The sequence below is a fragment of the Toxorhynchites rutilus genome, chromosome 2, assembly GCF_029784135.1.
Source record: "Toxorhynchites rutilus septentrionalis strain SRP chromosome 2, ASM2978413v1, whole genome shotgun sequence".
NCBI classification, from domain to species: domain Eukaryota; kingdom Metazoa; phylum Arthropoda; class Insecta; order Diptera; family Culicidae; genus Toxorhynchites; species Toxorhynchites rutilus.
Window position 1 is genome coordinate 216,005,157 of NC_073745.1, and position 17,580 is coordinate 216,022,736.

General features: G+C 40.5%; 2 protein-coding genes across 8 annotated transcripts in view; one reads left to right on the forward strand and one right to left on the reverse strand.

Moving 5' to 3' along the window:
* Positions 1-5,005: 5,005 nt before the first annotated feature.
* Positions 5,006-17,580, forward strand: part of LOC129764457 (phospholipase ABHD3) — a 36,221-nt gene continuing 23,646 nt past the window's right edge. The window contains exons 1-3 of one of the 3 annotated variants that reach the window (XM_055763540.1): positions 5,006-5,341; positions 17,022-17,233; positions 17,288-17,561. In XM_055763540.1, the coding sequence (XP_055619515.1) occupies positions 17,129-17,233; positions 17,288-17,561 (379 nt within the window). In that variant the 5' untranslated portion in view covers positions 5,006-5,341; positions 17,022-17,128. Of the gene's footprint in view, positions 5,342-6,224; positions 6,381-16,820; positions 16,962-17,021; positions 17,234-17,287; positions 17,562-17,580 lie in introns of those variants that run through there. The other 2 variants (XM_055763539.1, XM_055763541.1) reach the window with 2 other exon arrangements.
* LOC129764455 (uncharacterized) overlaps positions 14,298-17,580 on the reverse strand; it is a 43,935-nt gene continuing 40,652 nt past the window's right edge. For 4 of the 5 annotated variants that reach the window (XM_055763534.1, XM_055763533.1, XM_055763535.1 and 1 more), the window contains one exon: positions 14,298-16,611. In XM_055763534.1, coding sequence (XP_055619509.1) covers positions 14,710-16,104 — 1,395 coding nt within the window. In that variant the 5' untranslated portion in view covers positions 16,105-16,611 and the 3' untranslated portion in view covers positions 14,298-14,709. Of the gene's footprint in view, positions 16,612-16,806; positions 17,290-17,580 lie in introns of those variants that run through there. The other variant, XM_055763536.1, reaches the window with a different exon arrangement.

Here is a 17,580-nt window from a genome sequence, read left to right on the forward strand (position 1 = left end):
TAGCCAGCGTGTCCATGTTCAGCAGCTTGCATCTCCCTCCAAGGGAGATTCCGAAGCGCAAACCTGATAAATTTACTCTGAACAAGCTCAATCCGTACGGACCAAATATCAGTGTAAGGACTCCAGACAACCACTGCCATACAAATGAAACACAAATTTTTACATTACTCGAGAATTATTCAAGCAAATTAAATCAAATTAGGCATCTAGAGGTTTTGGGGTGCAATAAATGTTTTTATGGTCGTTAGACACTCCACCCCTCGCTCCAAGGAGGGGCTGCAATACAAATGAAACACAAATTTCTGCATTACTCGAGAATTAATCAAGCAAATGAAACCAAATTAGACATATGGAAGTTTTAGGGTGCAATAAATGTTTCTATGATGGTAAGATACTCCTCCCCCTCTCTAAGGGTGGGGGGGGGATTCTGTCATACAAATGAAACACAAATTTCTACATTACTCGAGAACTCATCAAGCAAATGCAATCAAATTAGGCATCTAGAGGTTTTAGGGTACAATAAATATTTTTATGGTGGTTAGATACTCCTCTGCCCTTTCTTACGGGGGGCTGCCATACAAATGAAACACAAATTTCTGCATTACTCGAGAATTAATCAAGCAAATGAAACCAAATTAGGCATTTGAAGGTTTTAGGATGCAATAAATGATTCTATGGTGGTTATACACTCCACCCCCTTCTCTATGGGGGGCTGCCATTCAAATGAAACACAAATTTCTGCATTACTCGAGAATTAATCAAGCAAATGAAACCAAATTAGACATCTGGAGGTTTTAGGGTGCAATAAATGTTTTTACGGTGGTAAGATATTCCTTCCACCTCTCTTAGGGTGGGCTGCCATGCAAATGTAACACAATTTTTTGTATCTCTCGAGAACTAATCAAGTAAATGAAACCAAATTAGGAATATTGAGATTATTCCATGTAACGGAGAAATATGTTATTTGCAAGTGGTTGAAAAATCTTGAACGAGAATTGTGTCTGGAAATAATATGATATTATAATGAAGAGTTTTGGTACTAGCAATTTTTTAGTAAAAGGTAAATTCGACGGGGTCGATTAGAAGATTAATCAATGAACAGTTCTGCGATTGGACTCATGAACTTGCGCTTAGTAAGAAAACGTGAATGTTTGAAGGTATTGATAACAAAAACAAATTTTGGGCGGGACGAAGTTTGCCGGGTCAGCTAGTATAATATAAAATGCGTGTAAAGAGCAAAATAATGCAAAAGGTGCTCTAGGGGGAAGACGGACCATTTTAAAAGCGCTACACGTTGTGATATTGAATGATTTTCATATCTAACAAAATACCATCTTTTTGCTCGTCTCTTTACACACAAATGCCTCGAAAGTACATCAGGAAGTCGTCGCGGATGCAATGGATGTTGGATAAGCTGAATATGGCTAAAGCGGCAGTGGATAACGGTATGTCCATCAGGAAAGCATCAATCAGTTTTGGAATTCCTAGAACCCCCAACAAATCAAAGGCAGTAAATCACCAACGAAGCTCGGATCCATTGATCCAGATTTTACCACTACTCAGGAACAAGAACTGGTGGAGCAATTGCTGCAGCTGGAGAATCGATCTAGAAGCGAATGAACTGAAAATTTTAAAGCCTCTCAACGCCAAAAAAGCAGAAGAAGAAGAGAATCGATTCTACGTCATCACAATGCGAGATGTCAATGAAATGGCATTTGAGCTGGCTGTACGAAACAACATATCAAATCGGAACTAGAAATACCTACTTCGGGGTCATTCAGACTTTACGTGAACAGATTTTGAGGGATTTTAGACCCACGTAGATAATCGTCCTTATAGATTCAAAAATTCGGTAAATTTTTCACGAATATTCTCAAAGCTTTGCACGTGGAACATGGATGGTCTTTCCAGAAGTTTGTGTGTAGTTTATGAACAACCCTAAACATTTAGTACCTTAGACAACACTGTTCCTGTTATTTTGACTAGAATAAAATGTTTGAAAATAGCATCGCTCCGTCATACCCCGTAATGCCCCGTTTTACCCCGCGGATGGTCCTTCTTAGCCCGCCAGCAAAATAAAAAGTAATTTTTTAACATTTCAAAAATTAATGAATTATTATATACACATTTTTCAGTGGTAGATAAGATTATGAATTCCAGATTTTTGTTCTCTTTAGCGATGATATTACTGTAGTGATTCTGGAAGGTAAGTCCACTATCCAAAAGGACACCTAAATCTTTGAGGACTTTCACTAGTTGAATTTTTTGCTGATTAATAGAATAGTCATATTGTATCGGAGTTTTCTTCTTCCTGTAGCTGATCGCTGCGCACTTCGCAACGCAACGAATGAACAGCAAGGAATATTTTGAGGTCATCAGCGTACACGATTCTGCATCCTGCGGGAAGTATCGGGGTAAGAAAGGAATCCAATCATTGGACGAAGACATCAGAGGAACCCAAATGTTTGAATTTTGCAATCAATATGGCGTGGTCAACCCGATCGAATGCTGCTTCGATGTCGGTGTACACGGTATCAATTTGTATATGATTCAGACAGAAGGAGCTGAACTCCACTAAGTTTGTGTTGATTGAGGAAAGACCAGGAAAGAATCCATGCTGATCGGTTGATATGTAGTGCGCAACACGTTTTTGTAATAAGTCACCAATCAGGATCTCGAATGAAGGACTTCTTCCAGCACTCGGAAAATGATTTCTGAAGAAGCGATTGTTTAATGATCATCTGTAGCGGTTCCGAAATATAGGTAGCAACATTTTTCAGAACACTCGAAGGTATTCCATCTGGTCCTGGCGTCACTAACTTTTTTAATTGTTTCATGGCAGTAGAAACTTCACTTTGCGAAAAGGTGGTTATGTTTATGTCACATACGTTTTCAGGAACATATTTCAAGGCTTCCTTTACCTGCAGAATAGACGTATTGCCGGTGGCAAAGACACACGAAAAATGTATAGCGAAGAGATTGCAAATTTCCTCAGGGTCGCTGGAAGTTTGGTCACCAAGGTTCATTTGCGTTGGAAATCCGGTTTCATTGCGTTTTTCGTCAACGAACGACCAGAAAATTTTAGAATTTCGTTTCGAATCACGTTGTTAGAATAGAGGCATCACATAGTTAGAATAGAGGTATCGGTTATAGTTCCTGTATCGACGACTGGCACCACAAAAATCACGTTTAGCAAGTGCATCATGTGTACGAGAATATTTTTTCAACGCAGCAGATCTGCAGCGTTTGAGTCGGCGAAGTCGTGTATTCGGCTATGCTGGCTTAGGCTTCGGTTTTGGTCGAAGAACATGTTTACGTAATAGTGTCATGAGCACTTGATTCCGCGCTTCGTCGGAAAGATATTTTTCACTTGCTCCTTCTGGGTGATTGTCTGCTGTTCAAACACGACAGGCAAAATGATGCTTGCGCATGAAAATGTCCATTTCATCCAGGTATATCTTCACCATTCCATTTAGCTGGTTGCTTCGACATCCGGGCCCAAAGTACCGAACGATTAGGCCAGCCTTCTCTCGGTCTTTCTGTTCCGTTTCTGCTGCACCATACGGCTCACGATGTCCAACATCTTCATTCCGTGGTGGAGCTGGCAGTACGAATGAAGCATCGAGCGTAATTGCTTGACTGTTTTCGCCATGGCTGCGACGAATCAATTGATAAGAGGGCGTCGATGCGGTTTTGCGCTCAATAAACGTAGGATTTAAGCAAAATTTGAGGGCCTGATTCTCGAATACACTTCACGGTGGAAACGAAATAAAATGTATCCGCGATGACAACGGTACGGTGTCGACATCTGGATATGAAATTAGTTTCCCACTAAAACTTATCATTATAATATCAAATTATCTTTAGAAAAAATTTTTGTATGAGATTATTATACCATATCAAGAAAACAAAGTTTTCCATTCACATTAAACACCAGTTTGATACGAAGAAGTTAATTTTCATTAATGATTTTTATTTGAAAAGTGCTCATTTTGCCTGAAAACTCATTATTATCTTCGAAACTTCCCTAACTCGTAAAACGTAGTTCAATGGCGTGCCGTTTATTTCGTTTCCACCGTGAAGTGTATTCGAGAATCAGGCGCTGAATTATCTTTTGTAGTTTTTTTACGTCGCATATTATTGTACCGCGGTCAGTATTCAGTTTTTTCGAAAAAAACAGAGATGTTGGGATCAGCCTTGACTTTTTGAAATACCTCTAGCCGCAGTTGACATTCAAGGGAATCCGACCCTTGGTTCGCACTTTGCAGGAAATCGTGACAGTTTTCTTGTATTTTTGAACCAAGCGCGCTTCGGTACTAGCACAAGCGTCTCAGCAGAATATGACGGCACGAGGAGTCTTCAGGTTAGTGCCTCTACATGTTTTAATTTAAGATGCCAGAGAGGAATTCAATAATTGCTACATAAAAATTTTATTGATGGTCGCCAAAAATATGTGCTAAAGTGTTATTTCTCGGTTTCTTTTCATTCTGAAATTATCAAAGTGAAGAACAAAAGAATAAAATGAAATGACCAAGTATTTCCTAGAACGTAACAATGCGGTCGTGTTGGTCGTGTTGGGTCTTGGGTCACTATTCTAATTTTAAGAGCTAAAGCGAAACTAAATCGATGGAATATCGATTACAGTTTGAGCCGGTTTATCCTGTAGTATCCGATTAGAAACTGGGTATATTTTTATCAACCGTACACAATATTCCTTATCTCTGCAAAATTTAGGCAGATGCGCTCTCCATCGCACACTGTGTGTCAGATAGTGCCATTTTTATGTAACAGCATTCGGCTGTGGTACGTACCGAGTGGCGAGCACGTGACATTCATTCATAAGACATATCCTGCTCGTGAGATCAACCACCATTGGGTGGGTGGTTGGGCGGTCCGGTTTGACTTCGTGAACGTATGTCTGTGATCGCGACCATCATACTCACGCGCTTTCCAGCATAATGCGGCATTGTATATGTGTTTGAACGGAGCTCACCAGAAGCTCTCGTCGTCAGTCTTGTAAAATCAACCGTACCGAGGGGAGTTTTTTCGCTAACCCGGCAAATTGCGGTGCTAGATCCAACAGCATAAGGCGCCGGAGGATAAGCGAAGTGGTGGTGATTACGGTGGGAGAGCTCGGGGTGAACATTTGGTGGCAGCATTACAGCAGACTTTTGCCGAATAGTGAAGCTGATTGCAAAATCAACTATTTTCGTCTAGGTGTTCTTGTTCCAATAATTCATGTTCCTTCTCAAGTGGAATAATGGATAATTTCTGGTTGCATGTTATGAATTCGTCAGTGGCACACATCAGTGAAGAAGAAAATTTACGACAGTAAATCAAGGTGAGATGAGAAAAAAAATTCAAGTGTTCTGGCGAAAAAGTTGCCAATTTTCAACGCGAACACGCGATTCGAACAGAAATGGTGCTGAAAATGGATTGAAAACTCTTCCTTTCATTGCGGCTGAACCTGCAGGCGATTTCAAAGGAAGACAAACTTCTACTTTCCCAAGTGAAAATAGTTGACCCGATCCGCAAATAGTTGGAAGTGGTGGTGAATAATAAAATATGAAAGGATACATGTAACTATATCCAGTCTTCATTGTATCAAACAATGTTCCCTAGTGGGTCGATGCTCGGTACTTTCAAGGCAGTGTTGTAATGGAACAAGCTATATGGATGTTAATATCATAGCTCCGAATAAGAATCATTTTCAATGCAACGCGAAGGGAGATTGTTTCAGTAGCTTCTCATTCATTCTCTCAATTACAGCGATGCACGTGATTTCGGGCCACGCAAAAAAAAAAATCAAGGTTCAATCCCAAAAAATACATATCATTGCTATATTGCTCGCCGTCCATTTTCACATTCATACATATATGATAACGATTCGTATTGCCATGGTTACCTTTTCCACTAACGAACGTTTTTTGACCACATGAATAATAATGTGCTAATCTATGTTTAGCGCTTGTTGTGTTGTACATAATCAAATGTGCTGTATGAGAAAATGAAAATACAAATATTGACATCACAGAGTAGAAACACATGGACTGTTTGAATGGGAAACTTTCTGTAGATCAATGGCGCATATATTTTATGAAAAAGTTCATGGTAAAAACGAGCAACCCTACGTAGCTACGCACACTAAGGATTATATGAATGAATGACTAACATGCTAGTAAGTGCCACTCATACTGTTACTATGTTTGCAATTGTTACTAATAGGTAGAATTTATGTACCGCCGCAATTTTACCAATATTTGGCATAGTCTGATTCATGCGTTCGGCGGCGATGGTGACTTTCTGGTTAAATTAATGCATGGTGTGAATAATGGCCAAAAGCGGTTGTGATCTGTTTGTGTTTTCTGACTAGAGTGTAGGTTAGTATTGATTTACCTGGTGTTGTTATCTCGCGAGTGCAAAATTTAACAGAAAGAGAATGGAAGCAGATGAACACGTGCAGCGAAAAGATGGATTGTGAAATAATCAGCTGCTGTGATTTGACGTTTTCGAGAGCGAAAAAAAAACTGCCCATATGATTGAGAGTTGAATTCAGCTGGCTGTGTTGTGATGTCATTATTTGATGATTAATAAATTTTGTTCTGCGAACTATTCCGCGGGAACACGTTTATTTTTTCTTTCGCAATTATTTCACGGGTTTTGATTTTGGCGCTTGTAGTGAAACACACTGTTCTTTATAAGGTGAACTATTCTCGACCTGCATTCGGTTTTCTGCATACTGAAAAGGTTAAACCGCATTGTGCATTCGAAGCGTGCGTGCGTTCGATCGTTATTTTCATCTCATTTTCGCATTTAGCTAAACGTTTGATTGAGCTCTCAGTTCGTGACAGCGTAATTCCTCAGAGCCTTCCTTTTGTTTTGGCTTCTGCCCAATATTTTGTGTGTACATATAAGCTACAAATGATGAAACATATAAGATATTATAGTGATACTTATTCTGGCACCACAATAAAAGAGAGCCCTCCTACTTGAGGATGCTTATGAGATGGCTTCCTCGTTTCATGTCTCCATGTCAGGGTTATTTTAGTTGTTGTGAAGCTGTTCTCTGTTTTCTTGGTGTTGTTGCATCGAAATAATAAGCTCTACCGAGAAAAAGACATCAAAAAACCTTATCAATTGTATTGCTTCTCGTGTAGCATGGAGAATAGATTAATGAGTCTGAAAGGACCCGGAAGAATCTGAACACAGACTATCACTAGCTCGGTGAGTGTTTTCGAGTTTCGAGCTGTTGACGGGCTCGCCAAATTAATCTTATAGACGAGTGAAACGACCCAGCTTAAGCACCATCATTCCTCAACAAGTTGACATTGTTTGACTCATCAGCAAGCATCTCTAGTGTAGCTTAAAGGATTCAATCCTCAAACAGGTTTCAGAACAGACTATAGCGGTTAACTCAGATCATTATTTGTCGCTTTTTTAAGAATTTGTTTTATTGTTACATTTTACATTACAATCAGGCATTACGTTACATTTTATTACTGCAAGGTTTGTATGAAACGAATCTATATAAATAATAACGATTTGGTGTCCGTTCCTCACGATTTCACTCAAGAACGGAGCAACGGATTTGTCGGTATCAGGTTTGATGCAACTTAGTCTGCGTCAGGTTTATACGTAAAAAAAATTATCTACGGCGAGTAAAGATCTCGTACATAAACATAATTTCTGTGGGAACTTGAGTGTTCGAAATGATTTAAATCATATATTAATTGTGAGTGGGGCGAAGTTCGCCAGGTCAGCTATTAGTATAATATATCAGGTGTATAAATATGACACTGGATTTTTTTTCCAATCAAAATACACGTTTGTTGTTCTCGAATGATTTAAAATATTTTATTCAAACTAATGGTTGTTGGGAGCTGCACATTTTGCACATCTGTCAGGCACTTCATGAATGCATAGTCAATTTTTTATTGTTATTAGAATCAAACTTTTTGAGCCATTTTCGCCCATTTTCATATGAATCAATGGGCTGCTCGGCGAGTGCGTATCCTGTCGATGAAAACTAATGGTAAACGGAAGGATCCATGTCTGGTGAATAAACCGCTTTAATATTGGGCGATCTTGGGTCGATTCCATTTCATTTCAATCGGAATGGAAAAGTTCGATAGATTTGGGTTTCAGTATACATCGATTTCACTCTCACCAAAGACCACCTATAATTTTTTTTCAATAATTCTGTTAACATTTGGTTCGCTTCTTCTACGTTTTGCTTCCATACAAATGCTGACAGAGACAGAACTAGCGGCAGCTACAGAGGGAATGTACTGTAACCAGTGGCTAATAGAATTACTAAACTAGATGTTAACATCAATTCCAGGAGTTGTTTCTTCGAACTAGCGCCAATATCAAGAATCGACTTCGACTAAATGACAGACGTATGGCACGATTGGCTTTTATGGGATCGTGGTCAGCCGAGTTCTGGACAGATACCAGTTGTAGAATTTCTAAAAATGCTTTTTCAATTAATGAATTTAATAAAACGACTTCTTGACGGCACAAGATGAATGCCCCGGTGTTTATTATTTACTTTATTGTGTGATATTTACTTTTCTGGAAATGGATTGTGGCCTGCATGCTGAGGAATAAAACAAAATGCTTCTGATATTTGAATAGAAATATGAAATTTGTATTCCCCGTTTCAAGAAAAGACGACACTCCTATAGAAGAAGATAAATTGAAAAAAAAGATTTCGATTTTTCAAAGATTTATTTGGCAAAGATCGATTGTTTGGTACCGATTTAATGAGTGGATCGATTCCTACGCCGTTTGGAAAATCGACTCGTCAAGATCGATCTTTTTCTAAAGATCGCCCAATCCTAAACCGCTTGCGGTAGTTGATCCCAATTGAGTTGCTCTACTGCTCCCATGGCCGGACTTGCTCGGAGTGACGGGGCATTATCATCATGAAAAATCACTTTATGTTGTCTTTTTGAGGCAGAGCACTTGTCCATTCGACCAATTGTTTTCGGTAACGTTCACTTTTAACAGTTCCATTGGTTTTCGGCACTTTCGGTGGTTTTCCTTGTTCATCACTCGTTCCTCGTTGCTCATATCAAAGTTCTCACTTTTAAACATTGCTTCATGAACTTCCTCTAATATTCTAAGCGAATCGTAAGCGGATTTATTAGTTCATAGCAAAAAATCAATGATGACCCCTAATTATCACACTAAATCCACAACTTTTAACACAAAACAAAATTGTGGTCGCAAGTTTTTTTTTTATATTATGAGTCGGACATTAATGACATATGTAACTACAGAATTAGTGTGCACCCGCGGCCGTGGCCGCTAACCACGTCTCAAATTATCATGCCGGGTGTTCGGGTTCGATTCCCGTTCTGGCCGAGGGATTTTTCGTTTCGTTGACCGGCGAACGCCTGTTTCATCACCGGGAATAAGTGATAGACATTCCGTTACAATGTAATGTGATGTTCAACAAGACGACGTTATCCAGCGCCCTTAATGATCGCTGCCGATAAAGCAATATACACTAAGCAAGAAAACAAAATATGGAAGGTGATGGAAATTTTCTCTGAACACTTGAAATCCTGTGGACTAAGAGGCTGAGTGGTTAGCGTCACACTTCTGGCATGCCTTCGATGTATAGTGGCACCTGGGAAGAGGTTCTACCTGGAATGGACTTCAGCGCGAACTGCACTGTCAGAGATCAAAAGAGAATGTAAATAACAGTAGAACCCCGATTATGCTTAGAATGGTACGCCAGTTTTGCGATTTGAAACTGTCCATTTTTATGTACTATAGAAAACACCTAATTTTGGGGAAAACCCCAACATAATTTCATTAGAAGTAATCCCCGTTTGATTCTACACATTACGCTCATCTCTTAGACATATTTTGGATTCCTTTTCAACAAAACTACCCTAACTCTAATGGGGCATTACATGTTAACCAAAGGTTCTTAAAAGGCGCGTGTGCTTTCTTCAGTGTGTACATTTTGGACATACTTTACTCTATTTATTTATTAAAACTAACTGTAAATGTCACAAATCACATTAACAGCAGTGATTAAATTAGAAAATGTAATTTACCACCGTTTCAGTAATCGTATCAAAACAAATATATAGTTGAAGGAGTGGATTTTTTAAAAGTATTGTAATAACAATGTCGTATACGAGAATTGTCATGTGCTTGCCTACATCATCCACCAGTCCATGATGTCCACTCGAGCAGATTTTTTTACCGCCCCCGCCTTCTAGAATCGAATAACATAAGCGATCGAGCCATTTCATGTCATTCGTCGAGCAGATCACTTTTCATCGCGTTCCACGTCTATATAGACGCTCAACGCAGAACGGTTGCTAAGAATTTTGTACACCCAGGTTTTTTTTACGCGGGGGATACGTACCTCGTAAAAAACCGCGTTAATTGTAAAATCCACGTAAAAAACCGCGTTAATTAAAAAAACGCGTAAAAAAAACCGCGTTATTCGGAAAATCCGCGTAAAAAAAACATGTCACCTAATGATAGATTTTTTTTTTTTTTATCCAAAATATATATTTTTATTAAGGCTCATATGGCGTCAACCTGACGGGGCCGGGAGTTCAATATTTCGACAATGTTTGCCTTATAACTATGTTAGTAATATGTAACCGATTACTCGCGGTTGGCTCGAGGTTAGTATTACAAGTGTTTTCGTAATTGTGATGTTGCTGTCTTCAATGATCTGTACCTGTGCCCGACACGGGATACTTCCTATTGGGATGCAGCTGACCATTAATCAGCAACGCCCCCCTAGTCTGTACCCCATATCTAGCGTGGTGCGTCTTCTCGAGGAATCCAGGATAGAATGGTCACTAGCCGGCGCAATCATCAGCTCGTGTAGAGTTGTCATGAGCGGTACAACCTTTGGCTTTTGTTGAATCATCAGTGGACTGCACAACTTTTGGCCCGTGTATCTGTAAAGAGTGTGTGTATGTATTGCCGCGACTAAGTAAAAGTTTATAGATCGGATAGGAGGGATATGAAACGGGGACACAACGAAAGAAAAATCATTAAACGTTGACATCGGCGTTCCTGAGGAACAGGTATAGATGAAGCAGAAGATCAGGATCACGGCTACCTAAGATATCCCGGACGGGGATATCCGATTGTCTGCCTTTTGCTCTCAATGCTCTAGAGAGCTGAGAGCGAGCAGCATGGAACCGGATACACGACCAGACAATATGCTCGATGTCGTGGTAGCCATCGCCACAATCACAAAGATTGTTTGCTGCGAGCCCAATTCGATAGAGATGCGCGTTTAGGTTGTAGTGATTGGACATAAGCCGAGATATCACGCGAATGAAATCACGACCGACATTCAATCCCTTAAACCAAGCTTTCGTCAAAACCTTAGGGATAATCGTGTGTAACCAACGACCGAACTCATCTTCACTCCACATGCGCTGCCAACTAACGAGTGTGTCCTGACGAGGAATGTGAAAAAATTCGTTATAAGTAATTTGCCTTTCAAAAAGTGTGCCTTCTGAAGCGCCCACCTTAGCTAGCGAGTCCGCTTTCTCATTCCCCGGAATCGAACAATGAGAGGGAACCCATGCTAAGGTAATCTTGAATAATTTTTCGACCAAAACACTCAATAGATGTCTTATTCTTGTTAGGAAATAAGATGAGCGTTTATCAACTTTCATTGAGCGGATTGCCTCTATTGAGCTGAGACTGTCTGAAAATATAAAATAATGGTCGATGGGCAATGTTTCAATGATCCCTAATGCGTAATATATCGCACCCAGTTCAGCGACATACACGGAACAAGGATCTTTGAGTTTGAAAGAGGCACTGGAATTTTCATTGAAGATGCCGAAGCCAGTGGACCCGTTTATGCATGAACCGTCAGTAAAGAACATTTTATCAGATCTAACTTTCCCATATTCTGCCGAAAATATCTCCGGAATATAATCGGAGCGTAGATGATCTGGGATTCCATGGGTCTTTTGTCGCATGGACAGATCAAAATTGACAGAGGAATTGCAAAAGTATGGGAAGCAAACTTGGTTGGAGATGACTGGTGAAGGGTGCACGTCGTGGGTAAGGTACTCATGGTATAAAGACATAAAACTTGACTGAGGAGTCAGCTGGAGTAGATTTTCGAAGTTATCGATCACCAATGGATTCATGATCTTGCAACGGATGAGAAATCTGTATGATAATTCTGTGAACCGAAGAGTAAGCGGGGGTACTCCTGCCAAAACTTCGAGACTCATCGTATGTGTCGAATGCAAACACCCCATTGCTATACGCAAGCAACGATATTGTATTCTCTCCAGCTTGAGAATATGAATCCTGGCAGCTGATCGGAAGCAAAAACTGCCATATTCTAACACTGATAATATCGTTGTTTTGTATAACTAAATGAGGTCTCCTGGATGGGCACCCCACCATGTTCCGGTTATTGTTTGGAGAAAATTGATTCTTTGCTGGCATTTCTGTTTCAAATACGCAATGTGTATTCCCCAGGTACATTTAGAGTCAAAATATACTCCAAGGTATTTGAAAAACATCGAGTGCTTGATCGTTTTGCCGGATAGGTGAAGCTGGAATTGGGCGGGTTCGTGCTTCCTAGAAAAAAGGACCATTTCAGTTTTCTCCGTAGAGAATTCGATACCCAGCTTGAGAGCCCACGTGAACAGGTTGTTCAGGGTATCTTGCAAGGATTTTTGCAGAACGGCGGGATTAGTACCCGTGATGGAAATAACTCCATCGTCTGCAAGTTGTCTCAACGTGCAATCTCTAGTTAGACAATCATCTATATCATTGACGTAAAAACTGTACAAGAGGGGGCTTAGGCAGGAGCCTTGTGGGAGGCCCATAAAACTGTAACGAGAAGATTTCAAGCTGCCATGATTGAAAAACATGTGCTTTTCTGAGAGTAAATTGTACAGGAAATTATTCAGAATTGGTGAAAGTCCACGATTATGAAGTTTCTCTGAGAGAATTTCCATGGAAACTGAATCAAATGCCCCTTTGATATCGAGAAAAACGGAAGCCATTTGTTCTTTGCGAGCAAATGCGATTTGGATTTCAGAAGATAGCAGCGCGAGACAATCGTTCGTCCCTTTACCTCGGCGGAAGCCAAACTGCGTATTTGACAGCAAATTGTTCGTTTCAACCCACTTGTCCAAACGAAGAAGAATCATTTTCTCTAACAATTTGCGAATACAGGATAACATTGCAATCGGCCTATACGAGTTGTGATCGCAAGCCGGCTTGTTGGGTTTTCGTATGGCTATCACTCTCACTTGTCTCCAGTCATGCGGTACTATATTCAGCTCCAGAAACTTGTTGAACAAGTTCAGCAAACGATGTTTTGCCAAGTCGGGAAGATTCTTCAATAAGTTGAATTTAATCTTGTCCGACCCCGGAGCTGAATTGTTACATGAGAGAAGTGCAATTGAGAATTCTACCATCGAAAAATTCTCATAATCGCCTTGGAGCGGAATGTCGCGTACGACGTTTTGTGCAGGAACGGAATCGGGACAAACCTTTCTTGCAAATTTGAAAATCCAACGGTCAGAGTATTCCTCACTTTCATTTGTATGGTTCCGGCCACGCATTCTCCTAGCCGTATTCCAAAGAGTGCTCATAGCTGTCTCCCTTGACAAACCATTGACGAACTTCCGCCAATATCCACGCTTTTTTGCTTTAATCAGACCTTTTAGTTTGGCTTCTAGAGCTTGGTACTTTCGAAACCATTCCACTAATCCAGTTTTCCTGAATTTTTTGAAAGCGGATGATTTTTCAAGGTAGACCTTTGAGCACTCCTTGTCCCACCAAAGTGATGGAGGACGACGTCGGAAAGTGGTAGCAGGAACACGTTTCTTTTGAGCTTGAAGTGCGCTTTCGTAAATCAAACTCGATATAAAGTTATACTCTTCGAGTGGAGGAAGTTCATGCATTGAAACAAGTGCTTCAGATATTATTTCTGCAAATTTTCTCCAGTCAATATTTTTCGTGAGGTCATACGCAATATCGACTGACTCACGAGAACCTGATTCATTGGCGATCGATAAAATTATTGGCAGGTGATCACTACCGTGGGGATCTTGGATTACCTTCCACGTGCAATCCAGGGATAATGAAGAAGAGCAAAGTGATATGTCTAGCATACTTGCCCGTGCAGGAGGGTTGGCTATCCTAGTTGCTTCCCCTGTATTTAAAACTGTCATGTTGAAGTTGTCGCACAGATCATAAATCAACGTGGCACGGCTGTCATCATAGTGTGACCCCCATGCTGTTCCATGGGAGTTGAGGTCACCTAAGATTAGCCGCGGCTCCGGCAATGCCGCGATGATATCAAAAAACTGATGGCGGCCGACCATGGTTCTTGGAGGAATATATATCGAGGCAATGCAGAAGTCTTTGCCATTGATTTGTGTCTGGCAAGCGACAACTTCAATGCCTATCATCGATGGGAGAGTGACTCTATAGAAGGAGTGACATTTTTTGATCCCCAATAGTACGCCACCAAACGAGTCATTTCGATCGAGGCGAATAATGTTGAAATCGTGGAAATTCAGCTCGTCGGCTGAAGAAAGCCATGTTTCACAGAGGGAAAATACATCACAGTTAGAACTATGAACTAAAAATTTAAATTGATCTAGTTTAGGGATGATGCTTCTGCAATTCCACTGTATTACAGTGGTCAAATCCTTGACCTCTTGCACTGAATCAGGCATCGAGGGAAATGAACGCTGCTAAAAAACCACATTTTTCTTTCAAAAATGTTCTCACAATCGGAAGCAAACATAATACTATGCTTTTAAGAGGGTCATTTATATTTAGAGCATTTAAAATGTTGTCCACCAGGTCAGAAAGCGCAAGCAAACCAGATTGTGGCTGTTGCCTCGACCGCGAAAATGGAACAGACCGGGTGGGTGCTGCTCCGGGAAGTGTTGAGGACCCCTGGTGCGTGGAAGAACAGCTTAAACCAGGAGGTACTTGCTTCGGTCTATTCTCAGCACGTTCAATTCGAGTTTTCATTCCAACTTGGGAAGTTTCGGTCGTCTTTCTGGGGAGTGAAGGAAAAGAAGTAATTTTTCTTTTCCTAATGGCACCCTGCGATGTACCGGAACTTCCTGCATTGGGAGCGTCTGCAACAGGCTCGTCGTTCTGCAGAATGGAGTAGGGATTGTCCTGAGTCGTTGGAACGGAACTCTTAAGCTTTTCTGCATAAGTCCGCTTGGAACGTTCCTTTAAGGAACGCTTGATTTTTTCCCCTCGTTGTTTGTACACCGGGCATTGAATAATATCATGAGGAGTCCCGCCGCAATGAAGACACTTGTGCTCTTTCGCGCAAGGATTCTCATCATGGCTCTCTCCACAATCTGCGCAACGTTTTTTATTGCAACAATAGGCGGCCGTGTGACCGAGTTGCATACATTTGTTGCATTTCATTACCCGGGGTACAAACAACCGAACAGGTAAACGAAGTGCACCTATTGCAACGTACTTTGGAAGGGCGGCACCCTCAAAAGTCACACGAAAAGAGTTTGTCCGATTGAGAACTCTTTTGTCATTTTTTTGTGACACAGATTTCAGTCGATCGCATGCAAGAATCTTCACAGTTTTTAGTGAAGAGTTCTTGAAGCGACCGACACCATCGATAATCTCTTTTCGAGTCAAACCCTTTTCGGTTATTACGCCGTCTATTTCGACGTTGCAACAGGGCACGTATACGCGATACTCAATCGCAAAGAGGTCGCAGTGCGTGATTTCGTTCGCTTGGGTCCTGCTTGAGACGACAACTCGTAGTTTGTCTGGCCCCATCCGTGTAATCTCGGTAACTGCAGAAAACTTCTGAGTAAGTTCCTTCGAGATACGAATGACATTGAGAGGTTTAGATTTTCGTCTAAAGTATACAATGAATGGGCCTTTGGAGCCTTCATGGTATTCTTTTGGACGAAAATCCTGTTTTTCGTCAATGTCCTCATCTTCGGAACTTCCAACTTCATATACAGAAGTTTCTTCCTCAACTTCAGCTTCATCTTCCTGCTCTTCAGGAGGAGGATCGGTATCGGAAATATTCAGTGGCGTCGATGGGGGATCCTTCCCGCCCTCAGCCATATCAAAAAAATCGGTCAACTGTTCGATATGAACAGAATATAATGATAATCAAAATAAATAAATAAGTGAAAAAAATATTTTTTATAAGGTTATGATGCGAATATTAAATTCAATTTATTTTATGTTAAATAAAATGATAAAATGAAAAAAAAATTCCAATAAAAGTTCAACGGTATATAAGAAATAATGATCACCCCTAATGCCAACGTTTGCCGATTTGGTTAACACAAAGTTGAACAATGGTGTAAATCGCGCACAGAAGGTAGAAGGAATGATAGGGAAACAAAAGAAAAATAAATTTCTACTTGCCGCGGCTGTGTGGCGTGTGTGATGAATGTGTCTGATTTGGATCCTCAGCGCGCACCACTTTAAACTTCGCTCCACTCGCAAGCGCAACCGGTGAAAAAGAACACTATTATTCGATGTGAAAAAACACCTTTGTTGGATCGATTAAAAACTTGTCCGATCTGCTTGCGAGTTGTCGAACCATCTAACATCTAGCATTAACTGAAAATACAAAAATACCATCTAGCATTAACTGAAAATACAAATTATTCATAATGATTCATCACGATGTCACATCAAAAACAGCGATAAAACAGTTGCGTAAACTAATCGAACTCTATAACAGCTGACAAATATCCACAGCAAACTCGGCGAAGTTCTAACTGTATTGAAGTTTCTCTTGTATATCGACCGTACCTTTTGTTGCTACTCATCGTCGTTTGTTCGTTATCTCGGGAAATCATGTCTGTAATTGCTATTGAAAACCATAGGCGCACATGTATTGCAATGACGTTTGCATTGAACTTTATTCTCTATCGATCATCGTGAATTATATTGAGCCTGCACGTTAGGTGCACGAAAGTTGCTTGCCTTGCAGAATGTAGTATTAACTAGTTTATTTCTCTTTTCAGAACTGCACGCTTTTCAAGATCGACAGATCAGTACAGTTTCGCTCAGAATTTTATAGTCAGTTGACAGTTCTAGGATACTCAGGACATTGAAGAAAAAAAAAGTAAAAATGATTGCAGACTTGTACACCTATTTCTCTGATCTGCCGCGATGGCACATTTTTGCCATATTTCTCTCCGGATATTTGTTCTACTACTTGATAGAAGTCGTAAAGGTGAGTGCTTGAGACACACATGTTTGAACGTTACTCAACATTTCCCATTTTTAGCGTCCTATTCTGGCGGCGTCGGACGGCCCATTCAAGAAATATCTTCGTAAGCACATTCCTATTCTGGAGATGAAATTTTATCCCACGTTCTGGTGTGTGGAAAGTCGAGCCCAGACAGTATTTGCTAGCATTATTCGATCGAACATGATTCCCAAAATCGAGTATCGAAGAGAGGTTCTATCCCTGAAGGATGGTGGTGAAGTGGCTCTGGATTGGTTGGAAACGAACTGTGATAGCGATTCGCCTTTGATCATCATCCTACCTGGATTAACAGGTAGTTACGATTTCCCATT